The sequence below is a fragment of the Fundulus heteroclitus genome, chromosome 2 (genome assembly GCF_011125445.2).
Source record: "Fundulus heteroclitus isolate FHET01 chromosome 2, MU-UCD_Fhet_4.1, whole genome shotgun sequence".
NCBI classification, from domain to species: domain Eukaryota; kingdom Metazoa; phylum Chordata; class Actinopteri; order Cyprinodontiformes; family Fundulidae; genus Fundulus; species Fundulus heteroclitus.
Genome location: NC_046362.1, coordinates 32149498 through 32161861, shown reverse-complemented (window position 1 = coordinate 32161861; position 12364 = coordinate 32149498). Strand labels below are relative to the sequence as shown.

The 12364-nt window shown below is 42.8% G+C and overlaps 1 protein-coding gene across 2 annotated transcripts in view; it reads left to right on the top strand.

Annotated features, from left to right (window-relative positions):
• LOC105929667 (sodium channel protein type 3 subunit alpha) overlaps positions 1 to 11649 on the top strand; it is a 42365-nt gene extending 30716 nt beyond the window's left edge. For both annotated transcript variants that reach the window (XM_036125318.1, XM_036125314.1), the window contains exons 25-32: positions 644 to 781; positions 905 to 1009; positions 3878 to 4151; positions 6524 to 7154; positions 7517 to 7661; positions 7739 to 7798; positions 9789 to 10653; positions 11167 to 11649. In XM_036125318.1, coding sequence (XP_035981211.1) covers positions 644 to 781; positions 905 to 1009; positions 3878 to 4151; positions 6524 to 7154; positions 7517 to 7661; positions 7739 to 7798; positions 9789 to 9941 — 1506 coding nt within the window. In that variant the 3' untranslated portion in view covers positions 9942 to 10653; positions 11167 to 11649. The remainder of the gene's footprint in view (positions 1 to 643; positions 782 to 904; positions 1010 to 3877; positions 4152 to 6523; positions 7155 to 7516; positions 7662 to 7738; positions 7799 to 9788; positions 10654 to 11166) is intronic.
• Positions 11650 to 12364: the final 715 nt, after the last annotated feature.

Below are 12364 nucleotides of genomic sequence, written 5' to 3'. Positions count from 1 at the left end.
GTGGGTGGATGGATGGATGGATGGATGGATGAATGAATGGATGGATGAATGGTTGGATGGATGAATGGATGGATGGATGGATGGATGGATGGATGGATGGATGGATGGATGGATATTTGGATGAATGGAGGGAGGGATGGAGGGAGGGATGGGTGGATGGATGGATGGAGGGAGGGAGGGAGGGAGGGAGGGAGGGAGGGAGGGTTGGGTGGATGGATGGATGGACCGACGGATGGATGGGTGGGTGGTTGGATGGATGGACAGATGAATAGACGGTTGGATGGATGGGTGGATGGATGGATGGATGGATAAGACTGGTGTCATTTTAGTGCCAATAATGTGGTGACTGGGTTTGACTTTAAAGCACCGTAAAATCAGACGTGGCAGTAAAGGTTGGTCTACAGGTGCAGCTGGTTGAGACCGGACACAACACTGGTGCTGCTACTGCAGCCGGCCCTGTTTCTGCTGAGACCAGCACTGTTGATGGTCGTAGTGAAACCAGTCGAACTGAAACATGGACCAGTTCCTGTAAGGCTTATGAGAGTGTTGTTGCTCCCAATGATAGCTATGGTCCTGCTACCGGTTTATGGTGCTGGTAAGGCTGATGGGAACTGTATTGTCACTGGTCTCTGCTTGTTTGTAGGTGTGGAGACAGCCGACGTATGAGTCCAAGTTCTACATGTACCTGTACTTTGTCTTTTTCATCATCTTTGGCTGCTTCTTCACCGCCAACCTCTTCATCAGGGTCTTCGTCAATGCTCTATATGAGCAGAGAAACAAGATAAGTGTTCTTACAGTGGCTACCAGTTTTTGCTGCCAACTGATTTATGATGGATCAGCGGCAGAGATGCTGGTAATCTGTCTCTACGCTGTCAGTCAATTTGTCTTTCCTGTGTTTCTTCACGCTGGAGGGAAACATGTCTTCGTGACGGAGGAGCAGCTGAAGTTTCACGGAAAAGCAAGGAAGATGTTCGCTAAGTCACCTGAGAAAGCTGCTCCACGCCCACAGGTGAGCTCGGGCGGTGTTCAGGTCACAGTCCAGGCTGGAGCAGATCCTAAAATCTCCAGGATTGGGGGAGACCTTTATCTGTAACTCCATGTGAAACCTTCTACCAGAAGGAAAATAGTTTCTACCTCTTTCTTCAACTGAGACTTTTAGGTTAAATAGAAGAACCTGGACCTAATTAACCTGTCCATCCCCGTTCAAACGCTCATTAATCAGCTGGATCAATTTGATCAGCTCTCTAAATCTAATAAACATTGGAATCATTGTTTTATCATGGTTGATTTCCATTTAAAGTTAATTGATGAGCTATTTTTGACCGTGTCTAACCCTAACCTTAGATAAGATAACCAGATCCACCCAAACACATTTTTTCCTCTTAATAACAGTTGAAACATTCACAGAAGGTTGTTTCTGCAAACTTCCTGGGTGGACGGAGCTAAAAGCAACAAGGATTTCAACAGATTAAGCTGCTGTGGATCCCACATGGCCAGTATGGCTATTAGCAATCATAGAGTCCACCAATATCCTCCAAATCGGATATATCAAACGTCAGCAGATGTCTATCATGCACCCTTAACTTTTGAAAAACAGTTTGAACATAGGATTTCGTCTGAGTTTGCATAAATGGTTCAAAAAGAACCTAAAAGCCCTTGCAGTTCGGCACAAAGTGGGGTTCCCGTTCAGGCAGACTAGCTCCGCCAAAAGATCAGACCATCTGTTGACCAGTTATCTGTTTCTGCTCAGGCCTCATACAGAGCAGGAAGGAACAAACCCCTTTCCTTACAACTGGATCTGGATCCATCAGATTGATGTCTGCGCTGAATGTCTGTACTGGACTCTGCAGAACAGAACCGACCTGCACAGTAACATGGTTATGATCTGATGATCTGATGAATTTGGGGCCAGTGGGGCCTGGCCTCACCAGATGTCGCTGTGGAGCTCTATGTTCACAATAAAAAATGGGATGTGATCGTTCTTTATAGAGCAATAATGCAAAACAGACCGATTCCCTTACAAATAGAATTCTGTTATAAACATTTGTGTCTATATATCTAAGTCTGCCAGAAAACTGACAAGCTCAGTTGGTTAAATCCTCTTGAGGCGCCTTGATATCGGGGCCAGCCCACCAACGTTTGTTTAAATTCTGAACATCTGAAATCGCAGTGCGCATGCCCAACACGCTCTCAGTAGACTGCCGTGGGGCACAAATCCTGTGGCCCCAAGCTCGGATCGTCCAATCAAAATACTGGAAATGCACACATTAGCCCCATTTACGCTACCCTTGTTTAAACCGATCCATGCCGAGCTCAGTCCGAGCTTGGATCAATTAACCAAGCCGAGCTTGGATCTTACGACCATTTATACGTCACGCTAGCACGGTTCCTTGCCTCCTAGTGACGATCTGCGGTACTACTGCTCTCTTGGATTGAAGGAGGAAATCAAGCAAATAAAAATGGCAGCGCCCGTAACATTCAGGAAGTTATGTTTGGTTATATTTCGTTGTTTGCGGAAAGTCAGGCGAAGACGGCAACTTTTGGTGAATTTACTTGATAGAGTCGGCTTTTGGGAAGTGGATAAGACAAACAAACGTCTAATCAGGATTTACAGACGCAGGAAACAATGACAGACGCTGAGGTTCATCACACTGCTAAGCAGAATCATCACTGGAAACCGTGTGTCACTGTAGGGAAGCTAGTATTTTTATGAATGTCTGAAATGTCAGCTGACTGTAAGGAGATGACGCGGTCCACTCATGCGCTCTTTGTTATCTGAGAATCGGGATACTGAAAAACCGGGCCGAGCTCACACATGGAACTGGTCTGCATTTAGCGCGGTCCAGTTGTGTCTGGCCCGGTTCAGTTCAGTTTGCGTTCCATTTACACTCTTGGACTGTTCTCGCAACGGTTAAAAAGGGGTAGTGCAAACGGGGTATTAGTGTGCAACAATCTAATGTTGGTTGGCCTTGCTAGCTCATTAAACAATTGATGTCAATTGTTTCTGTTCAGTACATTAACATTATTAGTGAGCTTTTATTTGTAAATATATGTATGTAAATTTAATTACATTAGGCTTATAGAAAATGGCATTTCTAGTGTGTTTATGCTAATGTATGTTTCATTTAAAATTGATCAAAGTCAGGTTTTATTACTCACAAAAAAATCAGTTGCTGCTAATATGTGATGAGTTTTTGTGCCCCATTTAACTTAAAATGCCATAGATGCCACTGAGCAGCCGCTGCTGCCCGCGTCCTCACTAAGACTAAGAAAGTAGAGCACATAACCCCAGTTCTAAAGTCCTTACACTGGCTCCCTGTATCTCAGAGAATAGACTTTAAAATACTTCTGTTAGTCTATAAATCCTTAAATGGCTTAGCACCTAAATACATCACAGACTTGTTATCAGTGTATCAACCCTCCAGACCACTCAGGTCTTCTGGCTCCAGTCTACTCCACATACCTAGAACCAGAACTAAACATGGAGAAGCAGCATTTAGTTCCTATGCTCCGTTTATCTGGAACAAACTTCCAGAAAACTGTAAAAGTGCGGAAAGCCTGAGTTCTTTTAAATCAAGATTAAAAACACATCTGTTTAAAATTGCCTTTGACTGTTCTAGTTAAACAGTTTGACTGTTTTTAATGTTCTTTTTTGTTACTACATTCTATCCCTACTTGCTTTTATTCTATTTTCTATCTACATTTTATTATTTTGGTATATCTTAATCATGTAAAGCACTTTGTATTGTCTTGTACTGAATTGTGCTATATAAATAAATTTGCCTTGCCTTGATTTGTTCTGTCTTTTTTCGTGAAACCTCCTGGACTCTGTTGGTTTTCAGCATTAATGAGATACTTGTCTCCTGTTTGTCCCCAGAACCGGTGCCAGGCGTGGCTCTTTGACCTGGTCACTGCTCCGCTGTTTGAGATGCTGGTGGTGGCACTGATCTGTGTGTATGTCGTGGTGATGATGGTTCTGGAAACGGACAACCAGTCTACGGAGACAGAAATTATATTGTACTATTTCCACTTTGTCGTCCTGATTCTCTTCTGCATCGAGTTCTTCCTGAAGATCATTGCACTGAGACAGCACTACTTCAGTTATGGACTAAATATCCTGGACTTTGTGGTCCTCCTCTTGATGACCATAGGTAAGCGGTCAGCTGGTGGTGAGAGATCATAGACCTCTAACCTGCAGTCAAGGCATTTTGTAGTCAGTCCTGAGCTTACAGATGGTAAACTTATAAACTGCAGAAAAGCAGAAGATGTTGATTCAGACCTTTCATTTTTAAGGATTTTAAAGAGCCTTTTGCAAAATCAGCTAACATTTTTACATACTGCAGATAATCTACAAGAATACTTTATTGTCCGAATTTCCTTTTTCTGTGAAATATATGCTTGTGAGAAAGAAGAAAAAGTATTTTTTTTTTAAAGAATCAACCATATTCACCCTCTATGTTCAACTCCCGGCTAGTTCACCGAATGCCTTACTATCTTCCCTATTTAGAAAAGATGATTTAATAAACTTATCAGAGACAACGTTTTGAAAGAGCCCAAAATTGTACTGGGATGCTAGTTAGAGCAAAAGTTTTGATCACAAAATAAAAAATAATATTTAAAATGCTAAAATAAAAAACAAAAATGTAAACAACTTGCTAATACAAGTCTGCAAAAAAACCCAACAAGACAAATTCAGTCTTTTAAGGCCTTCTGGTTCATCGTTTTCGTTTTCCATGATAGCTATTTTTGTGAGATTTAAGAATCCACAGCTTCTACCAACTCATCATGGGTGGATGTCTCGTCATAAAAAGGCGCTTGCTTTAAGAGTAGCTTGCCATCTCAGACTTCACCGAAGAAAGAAATCAACCACAAAGAAAAAAAAGATCTAAACTATAACAAGGCTGAAACGAAAATAAAACATTAAGCAAATCTTTGTTTTTTCTTTGCCATACCTTCAATTCTGCAAAAAAGAAAAAACAAAACCCATAAGCACTAAATATGTTGAAATAGCAAATAGTTTCCTTTTTAACTATACAAAGCACAGAAAATATTAAATATGAACTAACATTGGTTTTCAATATGTTAGTGGGTCCAAAGCCTATTTTCTGATGAGCCTCTGATGTTAGCGCTGGTGTTAGCTGCGCTAACATGGTTAGCTGCCTTGCTAACTGTAAGTGGAAGGGTGGAAACTGAATTTGTAAAATCAATTAAAATGATCAAATCACAGAGAGGCTTTCTCAAATATCACCGCATGAAATGAGCTCACCTTTGATTGGTTGTAGGCAGTTTTTCAAAGTCTTATCATGACCGGCGCCTGTTTGCTTTCTGCTTTCCGCCTAGCACCTGTTTCCTGCACTACTTAAGCGCCACAGCCACTAAATCAGCTGCAGATTATTGAAAGCTCTAGCGTTTCTCCATGCCAGATCTTCCCATTGCTGATCTTTTTTTTTGTTCTTTGGGTTTGGCCTGCTTCGACTTTTCCTTATCTGATATCTGCTGAGCTGCCTATCTCTGGGCAGTGATCCTGCTTCTGTGCGCTGACCTCACCACTGCCAATTAGAAAGCAGCTTGCTCCTGCAGAAATCCCCTGACTATGTTCAGGTTTCTGGTTTAGATAAACCTTTGATTGCAGCTCAGTGTCTGGCTTGAATGTTGGGTCTAGTTAAACAGCTTTTCAACCACCAGCTCTGTATTAGGCTGAGAGAGGATATGAGGGAAACCTTTTTCTCTCGCATGGAAAGTACTCCTGGATTAGTGCTTCTGTGTTTTTCTTATGTCTCTGCTCTGACCTCGGCAACCTCAGAAACCTGGTTCTGGCGAACGTTTTATTCCTGTTTAAGGGTAGTTTTACTCCCCACTGTCGCTACACGCTCATGCAGGAATGAATGCTGCAAGTCAATGACTCAATGCAACCTGCTGGGTTGACTCAGAGAGAAAACTTAACCAATCTGTCTGTATGAGTTGATAGAATTGACTCGACAAAGTGCTTTGAGATGACATTTGTTGTGGATTGGTGCTATATATAGATAAACTGAATTAAATCTAACTTGCTGTGACTCTATATATACACTACAGGAAGGCAGAAAGAAGGCAGCATGGTAACCAGGTACAGGTGCAGAACCCTGGATTACATTTTCCCTCCTGGAAACTGTCAAACTTCAGTTCAGTGGCAGATGACTGACGTGTGTCAGCAGGACATAAATAATATTTTACACATTTATATAATCAGATAAGCATCCTTTTCCGGGAGTGACCAGTTCACTTCTGGTAAAATTAATCAGATTGTGGCTAATTATACGGCTAAAAAGCCTCTGCTGCTGGTTAGAAACCACCTGACTTCTCTGATGTGTCTCAAATCAAAACGTCACTGAGATCTTTTGTTAATCAAACTCTGATTGGCTGTGATTACCACTCACCCTAACTCATCTGAGACATTCTCAACGGTCAAACTGAGGAGGGGGGCCTTGCAGTTTGAAACCTTTCAGTAGATTAAAGACTTTAAACTGTCGTCTCTTTGCTTTAGGCCTCTTCTTCGCTGATCTGATGGAAAAGTATTTCGTCTCCCCGATTGTCCCCCCTATATTTCGACTGGCTCGTATCAGCAGAGTCCTCCCTATACTTCGACTGGCTGGTATCAACAGAGTCCTCCCATTTTTCCGCTGGACCAGGGGGTTATGGACGCTGATAGTAGGCTTCATGATGTCTATTCCTGCCCTCCTCAACATCGGCCTCATCTTCTTCCTTGTGGTGTACACCTATTCCTTTGTTGGGATGCGTACCTTTGGCCTCATAAAGGAGGAAGGGGCGTTGGACGACATGACCAACTTCGAGACATTTGGGAACAGTATGATCAGTATGACTCTCATCAGCACTTCCTCTTTTTGGGACTCTCTGCTGATTGCCACCATGAAAACGCCTCCAGATTGTCACCAAGGCACACCTGACTCACCTTCAGACTGTGGAAACCCAACAGCAGGCATCATCTTCTTTTCCTCCTACATCCTGCTGTACCTCCTGCTGGTGGTCCACCTCTTCGTTGCCGTCGTCCTGGAGAGCTTCAACAGCAGCGAACTGGAGGAAGCCGAACTGCTGCAGATGTTTTACAACACCTGGAGCAAGTTTGATCCGGAAGCCTCGCAGGTCATTCAGTACAGGCAAGTTTCTTCCTGATTTCACTGCATCTAGAACCTGTTGGATGAAGTCTGAAGTTGGATAGAAGTATCCTTCCAAAAGGCCTTGATATGGCAAATTAATCTGCATGTTATCTTAGCCATAACAAGGCCTTTTTTGGGCAATAATATATAGTTTGGAACTCCTCACTACTCCAGACATTTGAATTGAGAAAGCTTTCTGGATGGGAAGCGAAACGTCTTTGAACTTTGGAAAAAAGTCCAGTTATTTATTTATTTTTTTAACGTTTTTTTTGGAATGATCATGACCTGGATGACTGAGAGTCTTCACCAGCATATTGGATAGAAGTATGCTGGACTCTAACAGACTCTGTTGTTTTCCACAGAGAGCTGTCGGATTTTTGCGACGCGCTCCAGGATCCGCTGAGGATACCCAAACCAAACAGCATCCGACTGACCTACATGGATCTGCCTCTGCTTCCAGGAGACCAGATCTGCTGTAATGATGTCCTGCTGGCGGTCATGACGCAGGTAACACCACTGGACTTCAGCCTAAATTACGTCCAGTGCCGTCACATTAATTATTATTACTATTATCGTTTGTGTAGGCATTTGGTGAAGCGGGACATGCAAAACTGGAGGAGTTGAGCACCAACAACCCAGCAAAGGTTCTATTTTATTCTCATTCTATTGAAAATATACTAGATGAAGTATTTTACAATTAGTGGAAGTGTTGACAGTAAAAATTTCACACATATTCCGCTTACTGAGCGACAGAAGATACCTGTCGGAAGAACCAGAACTTAGTCAAGTGAAATAAAATAGGACACCAAGGCGACTACCAGTAACACTTTCAGACTTATAGATGTGTTATATTAATAACATCACTGAAAAACAAAACACACAAACAAAATTGTAAAATGTGATGTCAGTGGCGCAGTGGGTAGCGCTGTTGCCTTGCAGCAAGAAGGTCCTGGGTTCAAGTACACCCCTGGGTCTTTCTGCATGGAGTTTGCATGTTCTCCCTGTGCATGCGTGGGTTCTCTCCGGGTACTCCAGCTTCCTCCCACAGACCAAAAACATGACTGTTAGGTTAATTGGCTTCTCCAAATTGTCCTTAGGTGTGAATGGTTGTTTGTCCTGTTTGTCTTTCTGTGTTGCCCTGTGACAGACTGGCGACCTGTCCAGGGTGTACCCTGCCTCTCGCCCAGTGAACGCTGGAGATAGGCACCAGCAACCCCGCGACCCCATGAGGAATTAAGCGGTTTGGAAAATGGATGGATGGATGGATGTTGATGGAAAAGGACAATGTAAAATTTCCGGCTATGGCGTCTCAGTAGGAAGTCGCATCTGAACCCTTGAGTTAATCCTTAACTTTTGACCAGACAACTCTCGTCAGCTATTTTACAGCATTTATTTTTTTAATATGCCTCCTAAAGTCGCTAAATCTGTCCAACAAACTGGGATCTCCATAAAACAGCAAAGCTAGCACTGCTGCAGCTAGAACTAGCATAACGGTGCAGCCACCACAACTTTCCCCCTATGAAACCACGACTCAAGAAACAACCAACAGCAAAATCCTTGACGCTTCTCGCTTATTACGGGCCGACACGGAAAGACAGTCGACCGACACACTGGAAGCTATCAGCAGCGTGAGAGGGGATGCACTGCAAAAACGGATCTAAAAATAAGTAAAATGTTCTTAAAGTTAGTGTATTTGTCCTTGATTTGAGCAGGTAAATAAGATTATTTGCCAATGGAATGAGTATTTTGACCCCTAAAATAAGATAATTAGACATCCTGCACTTGAAATAAGATGATGGAGATGAGTTGTTCCTATTTTAAGTGCATAAATCTTATTCCATTGGCAAAACATCTTATTTACCTGCTCAATTCAAGGACAAATACACTCATTTTAAGAACTATTTACTTATTTCAAGTTCCGTTTTTGCAGTGTGTACAGGCACACTCAGGAAGGATTGAGGAGGCAGAGGAGCGAATAACACAAGCCAAACATCATGAGAGGTGTGCCGGGAGGAAACCTTTGCTGTCTAAGGAAAACATCAGAATCAGAAATACTTTAATAATCCCAGAGGGAAATTACAGAGAGAGCGTGAAGGCCTAACTGAAGTGTGCCAGAGAAAATGTAGACAAACCCCAGGTATGATGAAATCTTTTTTTTTTGGGATAAATTAGTCTAAAATAAGCCCTGCGACAGACTGGCGACCTGTCCAGGGTGAACCCCGCCTCTCGCCCGTTGAATGCTGGAGATAGGCACCAGGACCCCTCCTGACCCCAACAGGGATAAAGCGGGACGGAAAATGGATGGATGGATAAACTAAAATTAAATGATCTGAACACCAGAGCAGTGGACATGTTTAGCATCGTATGCAGAATTGCAGGAAAGAAAACCACATATCCGCCGTGAAGCATGGAGGGGGAAGTGTCATGGCGTGGGGGCTGAACATCATAGGATCCACCACGGGTTCTAACATGTATCAGAGGAAGCTTGAGGAAAATGCATCTGTTTGGGCCAGAAGGAGGTTTGTGGTTCCGCTGTGAAACACCATCAGGTTTTGGGTGAATTAGCCGTAAATGGGATGTCAAGAAAAAAAGGCGACGTTTTCGAGTCTCATGGGTGACTCTTCTGCTCTGCAGGCGTCTCACGAACCAATCAGCAGCACCATGCGGAGGAAACAGGAAGAGGTGGCGGCAGCGGTGATCCAGAGAGCCTTCCGGAAGCACCAGGTGCAGAACGGAGCTGATGGAGACCAGCCAACCGGAGCAACCACAGGAGTGTCTTCCCAGTGATAACTTGATGGCGTTTCCTGCCTGAGAGCCGTTCGGTGTGGAAACTAGCCGCTGGAAATTTTTCCATCTTGTTCTTTTTTTTTTTTTTTTTCTCATATTTTTTATTGGAAAAAACACAATATAATGCTTTCAAACATGGAAATACAATTTCCGTGTGCACATATGCATGTGCACACGGAAACATATACACACAGAAAAAACGAAGATAACTACACAAAAACAAAACGAAAACCCACTCTAATAATAATGTAGAAGAAAATGATTAAATTGAATCACAGTGCCGTGTAGTAAACAATAAACAACCCCCCACCCACGCCCCCACTCGGCTCAACTCAACAAACACACATAGTACAGGTTATTTGTTCAACATAATAAATACAACAAAAACAGACACACATTCAATTGGGTAGAACGTCCAAATTAGTAAAATAAGAAATAAAAGGTTGACATTTGTGGAAAAATTTGACTGTACATCCTCTCATTGTGAATTTAATTTTCTCAAATTTAAAAAAAAACATGACATCTTTGAGCCATAGAGAGATAGAAGGATATCTAGCAGACTTCCAATGTAACAGTAAGAAACGTCTTGCTAGTAAGGATGTGAAAGCTATAATGTCCTTTTGTGTAGGGTTAAGTACAATTAAGGGGTTAGGAATACCAAATATAGCAATCAGTTTTCCATCTTGTTCTGAAGAGAGTTTCTCTGATCCAGGTTCTGCTTAGCCTCGTGAGACCATCCTGATCTCGCGAGCTTTCAAGGTTTCACTCGCAGATCAGTCTGGCTACTCTCCGTTAAAGAAAATTTGGAGCCGTTCACCAAACGAACGTCCAATCAGCGTTGGCTTTGAGGCGGGTTGAGGTGTGACGCAACCAGAAGCGCGACAGTTTAGTCTAAAGAACATGGCGGCTTCAGCCGATGAAACTAGCGTTAGCGTGGCTATCGAGCAAGTTTTATCGGAATTACAGAGTATTTCTTTGCTGAGCTAACAAACCTTTACCTGCAGCAGCAAGAGTAGCTTGGCTTGTGGTTGTGTTTTCGCCGTCGCGACGAAGCATGTTGACGAGTACGTCATATGCTTCGTTGATCTGATTGGTTTATTTGGCCCGTCTATCACCAACATAGGCCAATCAGCTAACCAGTATTTTCGCCCCTTCCCAAAATTACTTCAACGGAAGGTTTCCAGATGGATATGCGGAGCAAATCTATCTGGCGGAGTCAGGTTAGGTTCTGCTAGCATGAGCAGTTCTGCAGAACAAGGAACAACAGCTCTAACGTCACGCATAGCTCAGAGAAACCTCCACTGAGTTGTCCTGTTTTATTATATTTCCACTTTTCCTCCCTACAGGAGATGAAGTGATACCACAGTGACAGAACCTTCGTATGTAATCTCATGTTCTAATATGTTCTTGACCAAAGAACTAACAGCGCGTCTCTCAGTCAGTAACTAACAGACTTCTAACCCGAACTGTTGCTGGGAACCATGAACCAGCAGTATCAGCTGATCTGAACCAGCTGTCAGCAGAACCTCTGGTCCCCCGACTGCAGTAATGTCTTTACTGAGAAATCAGAGCGACACATTATGCTATTATTAAAAAACTTTAAAACATTTAAACAATTATTTACCCACCCTTTATAATTCTTACATCATATTAGGCTTCTGGCATTTTTGTACTGCTTAGAAAACCAGAAATAAATCAACATGAACAATAATGTATTGTGTGTTTATGTTTTGTCTCGTTTAATGACCTTCATCCTTCTAAATGTGGCCCTCAAGGGCCCCTGAGACTGAAACTGTGATCGTTACACCATCCTTATTTTCTGTTTCATAAATATTTTTAACAAGGTTTCAAGGTTTTCCTTTATTTGTGGAAAGTTTGGATCAGCATGGATCAAGCATAAACAAATCTGTTCAGGGGTGGTGTTGGGGTCTTTGTGCGTAGAGTTTACATGTTCTCCCTCTGTCTGCACTTATTCTCACCTGGTACTCCAGCTTCCTCCTATAGTCCAAAAACATTAATTTTAGATCAGTGTTGTCAAACTCGGTTCCTTGCTCTGCACAATTGAACCAAATGGCCAGACTGCCTGCAGTCAAGCTCTCCTAATGAGCTGCTATTGGAGTCAGGTATGTTGAAGCAGAGACACATCTAAAAGTTGCTGGATCTGGGTAACCATCTGAGACTATTGTGTTAAATTATTTTCTCCCTAAATTGTCTTTAAGAGCCTGGTTGTGTGTTGGCCTGTGATGGACTGGTGACCTGTCCAGGGTGTCCCCCACCTCTCGCCCAATGACTGCTGGGGATGGGCGACAGCCTCCTCTGCAGCCCTGCACAAATAAGTGGGTAAACACTATGGAAGGATGGAAATATATTCAGGTTAAGTGTTAATAGTCTAACTGGTTTAAGGAGAGCTTAGAGTTATAAGA